The sequence below is a fragment of the Mastacembelus armatus genome, chromosome 7 (assembly GCF_900324485.2).
Source record: "Mastacembelus armatus chromosome 7, fMasArm1.2, whole genome shotgun sequence".
In the NCBI taxonomy this organism is placed as follows: Eukaryota; Metazoa; Chordata; class Actinopteri; order Synbranchiformes; family Mastacembelidae; genus Mastacembelus; species Mastacembelus armatus.
In genome coordinates this window covers 22,575,108-22,594,220 of record NC_046639.1, presented here as the reverse complement: position 1 = coordinate 22,594,220, position 19,113 = coordinate 22,575,108, and the positions used below count along the sequence as shown (strand labels likewise).

The 19,113-nt window shown below is 39.6% G+C and overlaps 2 protein-coding genes across 11 annotated transcripts; one reads left to right on the top strand and one right to left on the bottom strand.

Annotated features, from left to right (window-relative positions):
* Window positions 1–275: 275 nt before the first annotated feature.
* csde1 (cold shock domain containing E1, RNA-binding) lies at window positions 276–12,098 on the bottom strand. Of its 10 annotated transcripts, none has more exons than XM_026332249.2 (22): window positions 11,914–12,098; window positions 11,357–11,360; window positions 8,514–8,716; window positions 8,227–8,393; window positions 7,369–7,455; window positions 7,023–7,120; window positions 6,859–6,940; window positions 6,545–6,673; window positions 6,286–6,411; window positions 5,934–6,149; window positions 5,654–5,824; window positions 5,407–5,568; window positions 5,213–5,224; window positions 4,944–4,961; window positions 3,979–4,086; window positions 3,562–3,740; window positions 3,346–3,458; window positions 3,106–3,225; window positions 2,831–3,009; window positions 2,507–2,670; window positions 2,254–2,386; window positions 276–1,917 (listed from the first exon to the last, which is right to left on the bottom strand). In XM_026332249.2, the coding sequence occupies exons 3-22, from the start codon at window positions 8,710–8,712 to the stop codon at window positions 1,870–1,872; spliced, it is 2,511 nt and encodes an 836-aa protein (XP_026188034.1). In that variant the 5' UTR covers window positions 8,713–8,716; window positions 11,357–11,360; window positions 11,914–12,098; the 3' UTR covers window positions 276–1,869. The 10 variants fall into 10 exon arrangements, with proteins under 10 accessions (XP_026188034.1, XP_026188028.1, XP_026188032.1 ...); XM_026332243.2 differs by lacking the exon at window positions 11,357–11,360 and adding an exon at window positions 10,741–10,991 and having other exon boundaries at window positions 8,514–8,712; XM_026332247.2 differs by lacking the exon at window positions 11,357–11,360 and adding an exon at window positions 10,741–10,991 and having other exon boundaries at window positions 5,684–5,824; window positions 8,514–8,712.
* A 3,980-nt stretch (window positions 12,099–16,078) lies between these two features.
* Window positions 16,079–18,660, top strand: sike1 (suppressor of IKBKE 1). The gene is made up of 5 exons (XM_026332621.1): window positions 16,079–16,476; window positions 16,858–16,963; window positions 17,046–17,188; window positions 17,274–17,387; window positions 17,590–18,660. The coding sequence occupies exons 1-5, from the start codon at window positions 16,318–16,320 to the stop codon at window positions 17,710–17,712; spliced, it is 645 nt and encodes a 214-aa protein (XP_026188406.1). The 5' UTR covers window positions 16,079–16,317; the 3' UTR covers window positions 17,713–18,660.
* Window positions 18,661–19,113: the final 453 nt, after the last annotated feature.

Genomic DNA, 19,113 nt, shown 5'->3' with positions numbered 1-19,113 from the left:
TTAACTTTCACAAATTGCCAGTTTTGACAGTGATTCTGTTCAGTTTAAAAAAAACAAAAAAAAAAAAAAAAAAAAAACCATACGTACCTTTCCCTTTGTTGCAATATTAACGGAGATGATACATAGCTAGAGATTGATCAATCCTGTCTTGCAAGCATAACATTGTATGTAATAACTGTTTTCAAAGCTACTTTGTGCTTTAAACCGTTTTTCCATGTAGTCCTAAAGCAGACGGGCAGCTTTTCTTTCTGAAATAAAAAGTTCAAAACAGCTCATGGTTTTCATAAAACTTTAATTCAATTGTTTCCATTAACAAAAGTACATGGGAACCTCTGTACGTGGTTGAACTGAAACCCAGTGATTTCCAAAGCTGAAATTGATTTTTTTTTTTTTTTTTTTTTTTTAAATGTAACTTAATGCGAGGAGGCACAGCAGCTCACCCAGCATGCCTCCACATTAACGGACATATCCTGATTCTTAATGCTTTTTTTTTTTTTTTTTTACTGAATTTCTATAACCCTTCTTTAAGTTAATTTTGTTCCAATATGTCTGAAGTTTGAACTTTCACTAAGAAAAAGAGAGAGGGAAAAAAAAAAAAAAAAAAAAAAAAAAAAAAAAAAGCACATTACATACAGTATAGCTCAACCCACATGTTTGGGATGCATATCAATATTATTTCTACTTAGCAGGGGAGAGAGAAAAAAAAAAAAAAAAAAGTCTCCCTAAGATTGGTCTGAATATTTTGCCGGCTGGCTGGGAACAGCGCATGTCTAATTTTTGCTGTCCCTCTTTCAGTTTGCTTGTTTTTTTAGGCACCTTATTCTTACTTAAGTCAGTACTAGCAGATTGAGTTTCAATGGAAAAAAACAAAAAAAAAAAAAAAAAAACAAAACCATGTGCAAGAAAAAATAATATATATATATATATATATATAAAAAGAACTGCAGATATAGGATGCCACAAAGAATTCTGCACCTGGGAAAATTGCTTCAAGTGGAGCATGTGAATACCAAAAAGGCATCTAAAGGCTCCAGATTGGTGAAAATAAATCCCATTAGATTAACTACTTTGACATTCACATCACACGCACCATGCTTTCAATTCAGCACTTCAATAAAGCATTTTAAAACTGCTCAAAAAACCGAGCAGAGAAGAATCCTCAGTTTAAGCTTGCACATGAGAAATACGATCCTCCTTATGGAGGGAACTTTGCTTTATGCGTTTTGTAGGAAAGCATACAGTAGCAGAAACTTGATAATGAAACCATTTCCAAAGTTTCCATGGGCAAAGGAGCAAATATGCAAAAAAAAAGAAGAAAAAAAAAAAAAAAAGAAGAGCGGAACGCTCAAAGACATGCCAACAATCATACGCATTCACCCAGGCAAACTAATAGGCAGATTACAGGTGCAGAATTCCAGACAAAGCAGATTCAAAAGATAGGGACAGACAGCCACACAGTCATCACTCTGATTTAGAGGGACAAGGCCCACAGAAACAAATACCTCCTTCAATATAGTCAAAAATTAAGATGCATCACACATGCACACACTCAAGAGATCCCATGTACACTGCAGTATGGAACTATCAACATCATACATGGGAGGCAGGGAACCGTGGAAAGGGGAAAAATAAAAAATAAACTAAAAAAAACTAAAAAAAAAAAAAAAAAACCCAACGAAAAAACAAAAAAACTTCCCTTGCAGGTATTGATGGGGACAAAGATTACACATGCCGATTACTGTATGTGTGCGTACATTTTGTGTATAAGCTTGTGTATACAAGCACATGTCACTCAAACTCCCTTATCCCCTGCTGTTGCTCTTTAGGACATCTCACCAAAACCAAACAGGGTGACGTGCTCTGTATTGCTCAGTCAATGACACCAGGTTGACGAGTCTTGCGCTCCACACTGAAGCCCTGGACAGGAGAGAACATACTTTGTCTGAAACCTCATCAGTACAGATTCTAAATAATTTCCAATAATGGGATGTTCTAGGGTACTGTGGCCAAGGCAGATAAATGACCAAGTCTGCATATGGTCATATTTTATTCAAGTATATCCTTGGTTTTCTTCAGATAACTTATTCTGTGTATAATCCAGTGAATCACTGATTTACAATCTGCTGTATGTAGTGATAATTCTGTATTTACAATATTAAAAATATACATTTTAATTCAAGCCATGATTGCATTAAACAGTGAACTTAAATATAAGCTCAAAGAACAGTGGCAACTTTCATAAAACCCAAGTACCTTTGAATTGTCAGGACCACGGGGCTGCCTTACAATGACCAGGCGAGGAGCACTAGCATCATCCAGAGTGATGCTCTTCAGTCGGTTCACGAGACGGTCAGGACGAGGAGTCACCACCGGTTTAGGCCCCTCGCTGTGATGTCATGGCATATAAAAAGCATTGAAGATCAACACAGATGGCAAATACTTTCATCTTAGTTCTCTTGAAAACCTTAAACAAGTTTGATACATCTGACAGAGCTGAAGTCCTTACCTGACTCTGCGTACACTGCAGGCACTGCATTTTCCTGTGCGTTGATTGAGAACAACTGAGAACTCTACCTCATCCCCAGCCTGGAGCTCCAGGCCATCTTGCACTTCTTTTACATGGAAGAACAGCTTCTTGCTTTCACCGACTTCATATGTGATGAAGCCAAACTGGGGACAAAAAAAAAAAAAATATATATATATATATATATTTCAGGATTTAAAATATGCAGCCCAGAACCTGAGCTATACTAACTAATCTGATATTATATACACATCATTCTAAATGTTCTACACTATAATGAAACTAAAGTGAATAATTTATTAGTACCTGGTCTTTAACACACTCCACCACAGCTCTACGCTGAGGGACTACATTATAGGCCATCTTCTGTCCAGTCTGTGCCACTGTGCAAAGCTGGAACTTTACAAGTTCTCCTTTCTGGAGACAATCTGCCTTGTTTGCCATACCCATGATACCAAAGGGATAACTCTGGCCTTTAGTTCCACCTGAAGCAACCAAGAAACGGGTGATTATATCTTAACATTCCCCAGGAAAACCATATACTTTAAATGTTACAGGCCCATCACGACCTTGACACCAACCTTCCTCTGTGAGTTCAATAAGCCCTTGGTATTCTGTCTGGGAGGGGTCCACACTGCGTAAAGGACGAATAACTTTCCCAGTCATCACTGTTGCACCAACATCCTCAGTAATGCCATTCACTACAAGTGGGAAACAGCAAAATTCTCATGCATGTCATTTTTAGGCACTTCAACCAGCAAGTTGACAGTTCTAACATACGATTAATGTTAAGAAATCAGCTATAATTAAACCCTTCGTACCTGCAGCCACTTTGGTGACCTTTTCAGCACTGACTTTGTTTCCTTTTCCCTTAGAGAGAGTGTATTCCACTGTGTCACCCAGCTCCAAGTTCTCCAAGTCTCCACACATTTCACTGAGGAGAAAACATACTGAGACTTCACTTTGAAGTACCACATGTTTGGATACTATTAACAGATAAACCACCAACCAGTTTGCCAAAAGGAATCTACATCTACCTGTAGTGAAAAAAAATCTCTTGATCATGATTTGCTGTCTCAATGAAGCCAAAGTTGTCCTTCAGTGTGGCAACAAATCCATGCAGTCTCTTGGCACTGGAAGTGTTACGGTTAAGGACCCTGATGGAGACTGCACTCTGCTGACCAGTTCGCTTCACTTCGTTGATGGAGAACTCCACCTACAGGACAAAAAAAAAAGACAAGTTTAAAGTAAAATCACTGCTGAAATCAAGGCTGATGATATATCTGTGTTACATGTGCAGACCTTATACTGGCCACATCTTCACCAGTGCCTGCTACAACTGACTGCAATACTCTTAATATTCAAACTCTTTCAGTGAGGACATTTTGTTTATGTCTTGTACCATCTTTATGTAATCTAAAGAAGGTTATTGGGTGCAATGATACCCAGATTACCTTGTCTCCAACCTGTGGGTGGCTTCCTCCCTCCAGATCCTTTGAATGGTACGGCACAGTAAGCTTTACTCCACAGTCTTCATATGCAATTACTCCTTCTTCAGACTCCTACAGAGACGGCAACAAATCAAATCTGCATTACTTATAAAATACTAATCACCAATGTGTGACCCAGCTGGCCCTAGTCAAGGCAAAGAGTCAAGTGTACATCTCAAAACTGGCTTAAGCTACTTATGTCTAATGATTCAATGAGGGGATTTAACATGTAGGGTATCAGAAGATGGTGTATGGATGTTTAGAGTTTATCCAAGTGCATAAGGAGATTACCATTGTGTGCAATTCCATATCTGTTAATTAGCATAGCCAAGTCTCCTGCACCAGCTCTAGGTTACATGGATGCTTATAACATTTCCATTACTGTTTTTTGCCCAATTCTGCAGTACCCACAGATTTTACATTTCGTTTTTCACAATAACTGACTGAACCATGCACAGCATGCTATTTACTGGCACTGTTAGACACTGATTCCAAACAGAAGTGTGAAAAAAGTAAAAGTGGTCAGGCTTCTTGATCAGACAATGCCTTCTGATCAGTTGTGTTCCTGTTACCTCAATGTTTTCAATGCAGAAACTTTCAACTATATTAAATTAAAGCATGGAGAAAAGACAAGTATAATTGAGGCCAGGAAACTTGTGATTAACTAATCTAGGGGAGGTATATTTATATAATCTAAGAAAGGGAAAGAAATATTGTTGAAGAATGATATGCATGTGCCAAGTGTATTGTTAATTATTAAAAAGGCAGTTAACAGGTTGCTCTAAGAAACCATACTGTTAATTGGGATTAGTATTTTATCACCAATTGCACTGACTGAACTGATACAATGCTCAACTCCATATTTCTAAGGGTTAAATGGTGATCAAATGGAGATAAGGAATTGGGCCCAGAGGCTTGCAAAGACTAACCTTTTCTACAACTTTACCCTTGAAAAGTAAAGAGAAAGACACCCATTAGACAGCAAGGCTTGTCAACATCACACCTGAAGGAGTATTCTTACACTCTATCAATTGTTGACTTTTAGATTGGTCTTCTAAGACCTAAGGAACAAATTATTTCTTAGACTAAATGCAAGTTGAAATTTGTACAACTAGTACAAGTTTGTTTAATTTGTCTATAATACTAGTTTTACTTGTGAGACATTCATGTTGCTTCATGTGAAAGGTCTTAGTCCTACCTTGTCTTTTTTCTAACCAACAAGGAACATGAACAGGTGGAGATCATTGGGAGGAGAAAGCAAAGAGGAACATTAGAACGAAAATAAAAACACTAGGAAGAGGGGTCAGTGAGGTGGGGAAGACGGTGAGCCTATGGTTTTGAATATAATGGGATGTAGATTCAGGTGTAATAGTATCTGTCATAATTCCGCACCTTCTCCTTGCCCTTGGTGGGACTGGCATTCTTGGAGATGGCAACAACTTCTTTCTCCACCACACCTACAAAGCGCTGCTCAGACTGGGTATGGAAAGACACTGTTCCCTTGGGCAGCTTCTTGATACGCACCGCATGGTTCCTCTGAGCTGACAGCATATCCTGGCAAAGACAAAACATTTACTTTTGTACGGCATTATCAAATAATTAGAATGTGCCTGCTTAAGTAATAATACAGAATACATACTTTTGTCAAACGCTTATAAACAGGACCTACAGGCACAACAGTGAACTCCACTTCATCTGAGATATGCAGCTGGCTCTCCTCCAGTACTTCACTGAAGTGAAAGAACATCCTAGCATCCCGATCCACACACTTAATAAAGCCAAAACCATCACGTATAGCTGCAATCACCCCCTACAAGACGAGATAACAGTTTGTCTGTGAATAGGTCTTCAATTCAATAAATGTGGATGCTGCATCAAGACAGCCATTTCTTTCAGCTCAAAACTTATGCATCAATTACCATTTCACGGGTCTCCTTAGTAAAACTGAAGGTGTCTGGGAGGATGTCGATGTTGGTAGCCCTCTCCAGTTTGTCTCTGCGGTCAGTGGAGATGTTGAAGTGTATGTGGTCTCCCTCCAAAAGGGTCACCTTAGACTTTGTGTCTTTCTCACCAAATGGCAGTTCTTTGTCAGTGAAACCAATCCGAGCACTGATACGACCTGGGAGAGGATCATTCTGTGGAAGCAGGAAGGCAAGACTTGTCCATTATATATATTGTTGGTTAGTGTGTTACTGCTCCATGCCTGCTTTTCTAGCCAAAAGTTCTTCAAAACTATACAAATTCAACTTTATAGACCTATTCCCTACTTGCCTGGTTTTTGGTGGGAACCTTGGGAATGACCTTGACAACTGTGCCTTCAAACTGCTCAATGCTTATATCTTCAAAAATGACCGTTCCTTGGGGAAGCAGCCTCACATCTGTGGCTACTTCTTTACCCTATTGCCACACAAAAATAATGTCAATGTTATATGTACATTCAGTCATAATTTTAAATAATCACTGGTGTCAAAAAGGTGGAGCAACCCAAAGATCAACATGCAGTCAGGTTTTGTTGGATGCTAGAACGTACATTTCTGTCTTTGATGGTGAACTCAACATCATCTCCAGCCTGCAGAGCCTCCAGATCACCCTTGAATTCGCTGTAGTGAAAGAAGATCTCTTTCACTACATCAGCTCTTTCAATGAATCCAAAGGCCTCCTGAAAGACAAATCATGGTTAAAGACCTACCAGTCAAATAGAGTCAGGGCCTATATTGAGAACACTTAAAAAGGAAATAGTGTAGCTATTTTTCCTTGATTATTCTGGATAGCACATTAATGTCACAGAACCATATTATGTCCAATTTCAATAAAGATTTAATTGATGATTCTAGGGGCCCTTACCTTAGTAGCACACACTACACCCTGGCACCTCATTTGCTTTTTCTTCACAAGTTGAATATTACGGGCACTGACTGCTCCAGTACTGAAATGCAAGAGCAATAAATATGAAGTCAAGTACAAGCTAGAAATCAGGAAGAGGATACTAACATGATAAGAAGACTTACTGCTTGTTCGTTTCCATGTAAAAGCTGACTTTGTCACCTGTGTCCAAGTGGATATTACCCTCTACATCATCAGGAGTATAGGTAAGGTAGAATACTTCCTGTAAAAAGTCACTAGTATCAAAGTTTTGAAGGGTTTGGAAAATTAAGTTTTGAGCTATTTTTTTTTTTGTAATAACGTAAAACTGCGCACGCACACACACACACACTACAGATAAAAAAAAGAATGAACAAATAAATATGTTAGTGTTGTCTGCACAAAAATCTTCAAAAGTGAATGGGTGTAATTACATTAACTTTTTTAGATTTTTAGAAGCAACAAATATTGTAAATCAATGTCATTTCTTACCCCATTTCTCTCATAACAAACACTTCCAGTAGGCACTTGGCCAGGAGCAGACTTTCCATCCAAGTGCACTGGGATTGCTGAGACAACCTACAGAAAAGAAGGGACATTAACACAATGCTTTGCTAATTCTAGGTTCATTATAATGAAATTGTCCAGTTAAACCATTCCCAGAAATGCAATAAATGAAAGAGCTGAATTTCAAATGTCACAGTAACAGGTATATCAAGTGTCACCCACAGGTTAGCAGAAGTAGACGTGCATGACTTGTCTTCAGTGTGCAATCTATATACACTCTCATGCCTCATGTTTATATCGTGTTAACCTGATGTGATTGTCTCTTTGTAGCTGGCTTTATTATATATATTTATGCATAACCAGCCGCACCAATCATTGTACAGACTACGTGCTAATAAGCACATCAGTCTAGCATGGCACATTTCTGCACTTCCATGCTGAGCTCAACTTAATGATGTATAAATCAGGTTCACCGATTCTTTACAGCCCTGTACCAGAATGACACACCAGATTTTTTTTTTTTTTTTTAAGTTTGTCACAGTGGCTGAGCTATACTAGTTGCTGTGAGCATAGAAAGAAATTAATCCCACTGGGCAATAATCACTTGACTTAATTTGTTTTGCAGTTTAAACAACCTGCAAACATGGATGATGGCAACATCAAGCCAATATGAAAATCAAATATATTTTAACAATGCTACTTCTTTAAAATGCAGGATTAGAAAAGGATTGAATTGTATAAAACAAACTAAGAATAAAATCCCCTGCCCCAAAACACAACAGGCTATACAGAGTTAAGCTGACAGACAAGGACAGAACCAAAAATAAAATGGTGTTCCTTAACTGGATGAATATAACCATGCAGCACAGTAAATGGATAGGCGTGCAGGTCTGGCCCCACCTGGCCCAAGATGCGCTCCTCTGGCAGCACCTCTGGCTTTATCTTTAGCAGCTTCACTGCTATGGGCTTGCCAGTGCGCCTGTCAGAGGATACCTCAAACTCTACATCATCTGAGGAGAGAGAAGCAGGAGAAAACCAAACAGGATATTTCAAATGATTCACAGACAACTTAGATTTCAGTTTTTCTTTTGAACATTTATGACTTTGTACACAAGCTTCAGGCCTCTCACCTCCTATTTTTAGCTCCTGCAGGTTGCCATTGTATTGGGAACAGTGAAAGAAGAGACGAGCCTGACGTTCAGAGCACTGGATGAACCCATAGGAAGTCAGGAGCTTCTCCACCACACCAGTCTCTCTAATACCAGGGGCTGTGCCATTGGCGTATGCAGTGTGCCCATTATTATGGAGCATACCTGGGTCAAAACTCATCTGTGGAAGAGCAGAAGCAAATGTTAAAATGCATCTAGTAGTGGATCAAATGAAACGAACACACCAAAAATTAGCTGCAGTTCAAGGCAGTGTCTTGATGCGCAAAACAAAAACAAAAATAAATAAAGCATACATGCAGGTACAGCACACTTTCAAGTGGGGAGGAAAAAGCAGAAAAGTGAAGCTACATCAGTGTGTTCTAAGTCTATCTGGTCATCAGCATAGGGGACCACACACTGATAATACAATAATTTCCTAATAATTTGTTCCATTGACTGAAAATAATACATAACTTCTTTCCTTACTTAGTTTCATGCACTCAAATATACAATTCACACAATTTATCAAGCAATATCAGGACCAAATTATGAAACTTTACAGAAATTCCATGCAAACCTGGCTAGACACAGCAAAAACCGTTTACGTCCCTGCTCCAACAAACCAGTTCTTATAATGCAAAGCAATTAAAAAGTCACTTCTCAAACCTGCCATCATCAAAATTGTTTTTGACAACTACAAACCGTGCTGTTAGCTAAAATCACATGACAACAGCAGCCCAAATGGCTGGTGGGTTACTGTGGGCACACATGAACACATCCTCTTACTGATCTCCGATACAAGGGAGTTCGCTTGTGTTTTTTGCTTCCTGGGTGGGGATGACAAGAAACTGAGGAGGAGCGAGGGATGGGCATGGGACCAGTAGAAGTAGATGGGGCAGAGTCAGTGGAGCGAGCCACTGGAGGTTCTGAGGAGCCTCTTTCCATTTCTGACACTGAAGAAAGGACTTGAATGTGCTGTTGGGAGGAGGTCACAATTTTTTTTTTTTTTTTTTTTTGTTACAAGAAGCATAGTAATAGTGTTTGTTTTACTTACTCTGTTACACAGATATAAATTGAGGCATTATACAAAACCAGTTGTTATACTTTATAACAACATAACTGCCGTATCCTCTAATCGGCCTTGCTCAGCAGTTGATATTAAGATACCCAGTGTTTGCCCATTCACCAATATACACATTTCACACCAATTACAACAATATTCTACTAATGTACAAAAATGACATTTTATTATACAACCACCAACATGAAACCCACATGAGAAATCCTCATACCAAAATATCACACAACTATAGGTCCATTCAATAACAGATCTGCTACCATGAGAACCTCAAGTCACAGGGTCAATAAACAGCACTACCAATTGGAAAACGCTTGTGCATTCAAACGAGAATAGCTCTACAGAAAAGAGGCTTCAACGAAAGGGATGGCTTAAATTCTTAAAACTAGTTAACACCAAGTACTTAAGTGAAATGTTGCATGTCACCTAAGAGTAAAATGGAACTACTGAAAACTGACAATCAGAAAATGCAAAAGACAGGTCAAATAGCAGTGCATCTACAGTGGACAGAGTTGGTGATGGGTTATGGGTTATGAGAGGGGTCCCAGAGCAGCCTCTTCTGGCAGGTCTTGTACTATAAAATGAGCTACTCCTAACAAGACAACATATATAGAGTTCTTTTACCTTTATACCCTTTAAGACAACATTAAAAATCTCAGTACATACCTTTAGTTGCCCTATACAGTGGTCACTCAGATATGCAAGCAAAACACATTTGTCTCCAAAATAATGAAAGTTTTTAGTTCAATGTTGTTGTCTAAGACTTCAAATATGATCCTTTTAATAGCTATTCTTAATGTAGTCCAACATGATTTGCCATTCTGAAAGCCCAACTATGGTTTTACAAAACTGGGACGCAAAGGAAAAATAAGGGGCAAAAAAGGGAGGGGGAAAAAAAAAAAAAAAAAAAAGGGCTCAATTTGATTTGTAAAAAGAGCCAAACTTCTGCAGCCTAATCAGCAGAACACCCCTTACCCTGCAATCATATAACTGAGTAGAGGCTAATCTTGGGAGCCCGAAAAGGATGAAAGAGGTTAGGCCATTCACAGCAGAGAGATGCAGGGCAAGGTGGGTGGATGGGTGTTCGATGGGGTGGGGCACGTAGAAAAGAGGTGGGGAGGTGAAACTTACAGATCGGCCATATGGCGACAGGCTGAGTCCAACAGGGGAGGTGCTGCTCAGGTCAGCGCTAACAAACGCGGTGGGTGGTGACGCAGGCAAGGTAAACTCAACAAAGCCTTTCCAGGGGCTGCCCATATTTTCCCATAAACTTGGACCAAACTTGCTTGAGCACTTGCTGAACTTGATTAAGTAATTAATTGTTTTGCTTGATTGTTAAATACTACTGTTATGAAACCACCCAAAGATACACCGCTGGATGTCTGCAATGGTGAAGAAAGGAACAAACATAACGGGTAAGGCAAACAGGTCAGCCACTGTGCCAAGTGTCACAAACAAGGAACATAGCTGTGGGCTTCTATCTCCCAGGGTGGGAGTTGAAAAGGCAAACAGGGAGTATACGACTTAAAAACAAAATAGCAAAAGGTGCGGGCTGGGTGTGGAAATGCAATCAAATCATTCTCTAAACTGAAAACCCAATTTAACTGCTTGGAGGTAGTGGTGGTTTAGTTCAGCTGACTTATCTTCAGCAAATGAAAATGTAAAGGTCAATGGCCTGACGGAATTACAACTTCAATCCAGACAGCAAAATGTGCGATGATGTGCAAAGAGCAATATGTAACTTTGCATTTCTAAACAAGCAATGCAGCAGCTACTTTTCTCTGACATCTCTTCGGTTGATGGTGACACCAAGTGCTGCAAACAATCACTCATGACGCTAAAGATCCAAAAGTTTCAATGAAATCCTGTTTTTTTTTGTTGTTGTTTTTTTTAATATACAGTTGCACATGTGCTTGTCAAAAAAGGATGCTGGTCAAGATAAGGAGGACAGATGCACAGTTACGTTTTCAGCAGTTACAAGAAGAAAACCTCTGCATTGCTTCCCAAAAATCAGCAGTCGGCAAACTGAATCAGAATTGAGTGTTACACAACTTGTATTTGTACAACTGCACATTGGAGTAATGTATACAAACAGAATTTACCACCTATTGTCTGAACTGAACTAGCTGTTTTTTTTTTTTTTTAAATCTGTACTCAACCCCTAACATTTTGAAAACATTTTGTCAGTATATTACGGGGGTGAAATTCTTCAAAACGTGATGTATGACGTAAGTGACTAAGCAATCAAAAAACACAATTAACATTCACAATACAGACTTCACGATATAAAGGGACTACACCCACCTTTATTTGTTGTCTTGGCTCTTGTAATTCTCTGGACCTCTGACTATGCAGTTCCTGCAGATCTCTTCACTCACACAGTTGAACACACACACACTTGTTACAGGTTTCTGGCACAAGTTCTAGATGGTTGCATAAAGCAAAAAAAAAAAAAAGGGGGGGGGGGGGGGGGAGAAATCTAGCGCAAAAAAAAAGAAAAAAGAAAAAAAAAAAGAGCCAACACAGGTGCAATAACACTGCTTAGAAAAAATTACAATGAATACAGTGGGAGGAGAAGAGTGAGGGAAAGATGGGGTACTATGGGGGGGAAGAACACAACTAGCAAATAGCAGCCCACACCACACCCCAGTGGTGAGTCGGTGGTGTGGTGAGGATGAGGAGGGCTAGGAGCAGCGTTGGGACGTGTGCTTTGTCAAAGCTGTTGAGTAGGCACAAACTTCTGGTTTCAGATCAGTTATTGTCTTCTCAGAATATGTCTGGGTATAAGATTGTTTCTTTTCTGCTTTTCAGTTGGGCTGATGTGCGTCGTCTTTGGTCATTTCAGGATTTGGTTACTTCTTGTGTTCTAAACCCTTGAAGTGATCCTTTTTTCCCTGCACATCTACAGTGTTGCAACTTTGCTTGTTTTGGGAGGCTTATCTTCAGTTTCTTTATGATGATCTGAACTTGAAGCAGTTGCGGATGGTACAAAAATTCAGTTCCGTTTCACTTCATACTGTTGAGAAAAAGCAGATTAGGTTGCCTGAGCAAAATTGATCACTTTAACTTCATTTTTTGTTATTGTCACAGAAAAAAAATTAAGATTAGATTAACACAAGACAGGCTGAATGAAGCACTCCAGGGATTTGCAGTGAGGCAGCGAAATGTAATTGCAGCTATTAAGAATTACACATTTTTTGACACTTTTGTGACACACAAAAAAAACAAAAAACAAATAACCACCCTTAGGATGAGATTTTTTTTTGTGGGGGGGGGGACACGACAACACTAGATTCTTTGACACCAGGCACAAGGAATAAAAATAGATTTTCCTCTGATGCCTCTGGATATAGCCCATAATGCCAGACAGCTGACTAGCAAACAAGAGCTGTGGATCAACAAGTCCCTGCACATACCTTCAGCACAGGCAATGATATCCATGGCACAATTTCTGACCAAGGCCCTGGTTCTGTCATTTAACCCACAACTGTCTTGCACAGGGTCCAACCTGGCAACCGTGACAAAATTGTGTGTGTGTAAAATTTGCTAAATTTAGTTATAACCCAGTGATCTGATCTCCATCAGCAGGTTAGAACATAAGTATCGTTGACCTAAATACACTTCTTTGAAAACAAGCTGTGTGAGCCAACCTGGGACATATGATATCTACTCTATGTTGCAATGACTTACTTCCCAAGTGCTTCCTGGTAGTTTAAATAAAACATAACAATGCTCCAAAAGTAGTGAGGGTTCTTTTTTTTTGGTTTTGTTTTAAATGTGCCTACTTGGTATTCATAGCTAAATGTAAAATCCAGATTGACCAACAAGCATACTGTGATGAATACTAGAGCCACAGGAACTAAAGCGGTAAAGCCTAGGGGTAGAGCAAACAAAGAAGTCAGTTATCACGGGACGGACTGGGCAAGTGTGTTAAAGGTTATGAGCAATGAACAGATGAATGCTAAGTGAAAACAACCTTGGAGGAGAAGGGCTTTTCGGCTTGTGGTGACGCAGAAAGAAAAAAAAAAGTCCACACACAAGCAACAAACACCAGGACAGATTGGCCATTTCAGTACTTTCTAATCAGAGTTAAACTGTACTTTATTCTCGATAATCATGACACGAACCAAACTGGGAGCCAAGCAGTTACGACTGAATAGCTAATAAACCTGCGATAACATTTACACTCGACGGTCCTACTCCGGTCTGGGTCCAACAACTGCCGTGACAGGACCGACCATGTGACTTCCTAGCAATCCGTCAACCTCAGCTGCAACTGCTAATATGGCCTGGTCCAACACGTTGCGGCATGTAACGCTGTCGGAAACGTAACAGCTGGGCTAGCCAGTTAATTTAGAACACGTCAGACTCTCTAATATGTGCCGAAAATCACTTACGTGTTTCCTCTCCCTGTTTTACAGCGTGTACGCCTGAATAACGCACATGTTACCAGTTTAACAAATCTTAATCGTCTTAATGACCTTGTGTGGACAAAGCGAGCCATGAGATGAGCCGCTCGCTAACGGTGAAACCGTAAACAGCCAAGACCCAGGACGTGTCCGGCTCTTGTCATGGAAAATAATTCACTGTAATTGTTCATACTTAGCTCAAATAGTTAGCACATCAGGCGTTCACAAAGTAAGCGCCCAACCAGGCCATTAAAGACCACCGAAACACAAACAAACACACACGCATACTAAACTCCTTCCGAAAACGGAATTCCTTTTATTTCGTGGGTTTATTGTAGGGAGTAACGTTATACACTTGGTAGGAACTTATTTGAAGGCTTTTACAACGCAAACGGGACTCCAGACCGATTCGGCACCCATGTGATGAACGAATGACACTGGGTAAGGTAACGCTAATAGTGGTAGACCTCGACCTGACAGTTGAAATCAGGACTTGCCTTCGACAGAAATACCACCCGTTAACTATCCCTTTTAATAAGCGGTGGCAATGATGTGCGTTACACTTGCGGCTCATCAAGGTCAAAATACCGAGTGTTTTCTCGTCATTCAACGACCACGACAAATCAACGTTATCGGAGCTAACGGCACGAGGACGGGACAACAAAGAAGCTAACTGTTAAGTAAAAGCATTCAGAAGCCCGCAGCTAATTCTACTAAATAATCGCGTCTTTAATTAGTCTCTACGACAGAAACTCCACACAAGTGCCATCGCTTTGATATATCGGAACACCTTTTATAAAAACACAGATGTTTATTCGGTTAATTTAGCTAGGCCGTTCAACGTGCTATAGTGCTAATAGCGGCTACGGTTAGCTAGCATGCTGGTAGTAATTTATGAAGAGGAAAAACACGGCTGCCCCCACCCAGGCCCGAGCTCTGCGTATGTCTAAGCGCTGGCAAAAGTGTCAACTTCTAAATGTCTAAAGAATAACAAAGACATCATGTGTTACTAACACATTACAAACAAATATTTGAACTGTTATTGGAAAAGGGAAAATTATAAAAACTCACCCCAACAGCTTTCAGCACTGTCACCAGCGCCGCTAGAAGCAGCACGGCACATTACGTAGTGACTAGGGAGGCGGCTATCGCGATATTTGGCAACACTAGGTTTGTATCAGAGAGCATGAAAGAAAGAGTGGCCACAGCTGCGCAATTGCTTATGAGTAACCGCTATTGTGGTATCGCAATGAACTATGGGAGACCTAAATATACTGGAGATAAAGTATCCAGGCTCCAAATTCGATTATCTGTATTTCTTCTTAAGTTTATTGTATGTATTGTTTGATTTTTAGGTATTTTATAGACGTCCCCTAATCGCTTCGTTAGGGAATAAAGTTGGATGATGGTGAAGACGATGTCAGTCATAAAAACACTTAGCTCAACATTTGCTCCCTATTTAACTCCCCGATAGTGACGTTTCTTCTCTTCAAGTAGAGTTTCTGAGGCTACACGTTGCAGTTTGGGGGTATATCCAAGAATCAAATCGATTGTATGGGAAATGTTACATGATTCTTATTTGATTCCTCTTATGTTTATTAATTTTATTGTTTAAACCTATGGACCTTATAGCCTTATATAGTAAGCTCTGTACATGCGGATTAGTTCTGATCAAAGTGAACACTCAAAATTTTAATGCACATAAAGTGTGTTGGTGGGAAATAAAACATCATCATGGTAGGGACTAAATTCATTATGACTCGAGGAAAATTACAAAGCGAGGTTTAAAACCCAGGTCTCTGGTGTCAATTACAACATTTGAGGGGCTCATTGTTGTCTACAAGTCGTTAAGTTTTTACTGCTTTCCAGACAGGATTCTTACAAACTACCCTGGGTTTATTGTGCTGCTGCTTAGTTTTGTTGTTGCTGTTTGAATAATGACATTTGTTTGGCACAACTACTAAAATATCTTAGTTGCTACAACCAAACTCCTCTAGGTGGCGGTGTCCACCTCATGGTTTACAATTTGTGATATACATCCAGAGAAGAGGATACGGAAGTGACGTTATTTTTTAGTCTCACACGGAAATGACAACCTTGACAACAAAATAGTGACATTTTTTTTAAATTCATACCTTAAGTACTTTTCTTATATAGCGTGCACACTTTGCTATAAAGGCATTGAAGCTGTGTCGGCTAGGTAGCCTACGAAGGCTAACACTGCGAGGCATTTCTTACCTAGCTGGGACAGTGAAGCAGTTCGTTTCCGCTGACGACAGGAGTTGTCACTTTCCAGTAAATGGCCTGCACTTTAGAAAAAGTGTTGGGCGATGCTCGGACCCTTCTGGAGAGGCTGAAAGAGCACGACACAGCCGCCGAGGGACTTATAGAGCAGTCCGGGGCCCTCAGCCAGAGAGTGCAGAGCATGAGAGAGGTGGGAAATGCCCTCCCAGACAAGGTAGGACCAAGAATCTAAACACTGAAGTAGCTAATACTGAAATATATATTATTGTGTGTTGGGTCTCTTTACCAGAGAGATCAGAGTGTATGAAACTGTCCAGTTTATCCTTTAGTTTATGGCTTACATATGATGAAATACGTTTTATAAAAACATTATGGTGTTTTTTTTTTAATGGAAATTAAAAAAAAAAAGTCAATTGCTTGCCTCATGCCTTTGTAGCACAATTGTCCATTAATTGTTCCTCATTCAGAAGCATACTTTAAAATGTTAAAGTACACATCTACACATCATGGTTGATTTGCTATTCAAATAGAGAATGCAGTCTTTGTATCCCTTATTTTTTCTTTACCCTGCTCTTTATTTGTTTTCTCTCCTCAGCACACAGAAGACAGTTCAGAAATTCAGGAGCTGACCAAATACAAACCTCATGTCCTCCTGACTCAGGAAAACACTCAAATTAAGGAATTACAGCAGGAGAATAAAGGTAAATCCCTCACTCTACTCTGTTGTTAGTGAGGCTGGTGTTTTCAATCTTTGCTAACACTTTTCGCCTCTGCTCTTTGCAGAATTATGGTTGTCTCTTGAAGAACATCAGTATGCATTAGAGTTGATCATGGGTCGATACCGCAAGCAGATGCTTCAGTTAATGATGGCAAAGAAGGAGTTAGACACCAAACCTGTGCTCAGCCTCCATGAAGATCATGCAAAAGTACACATTTTTAAAATGCTCAGTCATTTATTGGATAGATTACACAGTAGTAGATGTATATATGTCTTGCTTTCTGATTTTCCAGGAATTGCAGAGCCAGGTGGAGCGGATATGTGAGATGGGCCAAGTGATGAGAAGAGCAGTGCAGGTGGATGATCAGCATTACTGCTCTGTTCGAGAGAGGCTAGCTCAACTAGAGGTGAGCTGTCTTATCTGAGTCTGTTCACAGAAACAACAACAATCTAGTTTTTCTCTTGCCTCTAGTGATATCTAGTCATGTAAAACATTTTGCTGTATATCCCCTGGTTGTGTGATCCCTAGCTCTGATTTCTAGTGCCATGGAATTACATTCACAGCACTGAAAAATGTCCTTACATGTATGTTTACTCCATCATGTTAAGATTGAGAACAAGGAGCTGAGAGACCTCCTGTCAATTAGCAAGGCTTCTGTGAAGACAATGAGAGAAGAAACCCACCAGCCAGCAACAGCAACACAGGCCCCTCAGACAGGGTCCAATGAATAACCAGAACAGCTTCAGTGTGGACTGTGATTGGGGAAACAAGTCCCCCAGGACCAGGAGACAGGGTTGATGATCTCTTCACCCCCTGTTCACTACACCACATTATTTTTTTTCTTAAGATGGAATGCATTCAGGCCACAGCATATGTTTTGTAGTGAAGGCCACTTAACACAACATTCTGACTGTCTGACATATTCACCTGTGAGTATATCTAGATAGTAGCTGTTTTAGTACAGTACTATACATTATCACTGCAGTTGTGTTGGAGTGAATTCCATGACTTTTAATGAAGTATCTTGGTTGTCACTGACATGAATTCAGTGTGAGCCAAGGTGTGCATGTACTGGTGTCAACGTAAGCAAAGCAAGATTTATTTTGTTTCTGGCCAAAGATACATTTACTCTTCAAGGACACCATTTCTACCTCTTTGGTGCCCCTTTGCTGTTCACACACACTCACAGTGAGTAAAATGCTCATAACCACCCCTTGTGTGAGTTCACTTGAAGTCTAATAAAAAGCTAACTCATAGGTAGCACCATTTTAAGAGTTTGTGCTTGATAATCATTTTGCCAACATGATAAACTTTGGCAGTTTGAAACAGTTTGTGTTATCATTTATATTTGATTGTCATTTTATGAATTCCAAACATTTGTCTGTTTATACTATTCATATGTAACATGATTTCCTTGTCCTGGTCTCTTGATTGCTTGTATTTAACCTTGGTTTTCTAGATCAGATTTGGATGGAGAATAACCAAGTGTCCTAGTTGATGACACATCTTTATTTAATGGTAAAAGTTTCAAAATATGCCAAATTTTTGTGTAATGGATATAAAATGTCAGAAAATGTCATCTCAGGAAATGATAAGGTAAACATGCTGTAATAACTTCATGGCAGTGTACTGATTTGTGTCAAAGGTTATTGAGAAAAATAAATTTGCAGTTAAAATTGTGTTTTTGTACTATGCTGGACATAAACACTAGGTAGCACTGGCAAACTAATGTGGTAACAATCCTGCAATAAATATTGTCTCCATAAAGATGTTTTTGTTGAAACCTTTAGGGCTATTGTTTTGATGGATTACATGGCTGTTGAACTGTATTACATTATACTATTCTTTAACCTAGCCTCAGTGATATAAATGATGTGGACAAAATAATGGAAACACTAAACAATTCAGCAGCACCACAAGCTATATTTCCCAAAATGACCATACCCTTGAATCAGTACCTTTCTAACAGGGTACTATTGCAGGATTGCTGTGTTAGACTGCTTTTAGTTGTATACCGAAAAAAAAACCGCCAACTGTGTCTATACCCTACACTGTTGCATATTCTGCGTACTGTTTAGATTATTTTAGTTTTCCACATGATGGCAGCATTAAACGCGCTGAGGTGCCGCAAC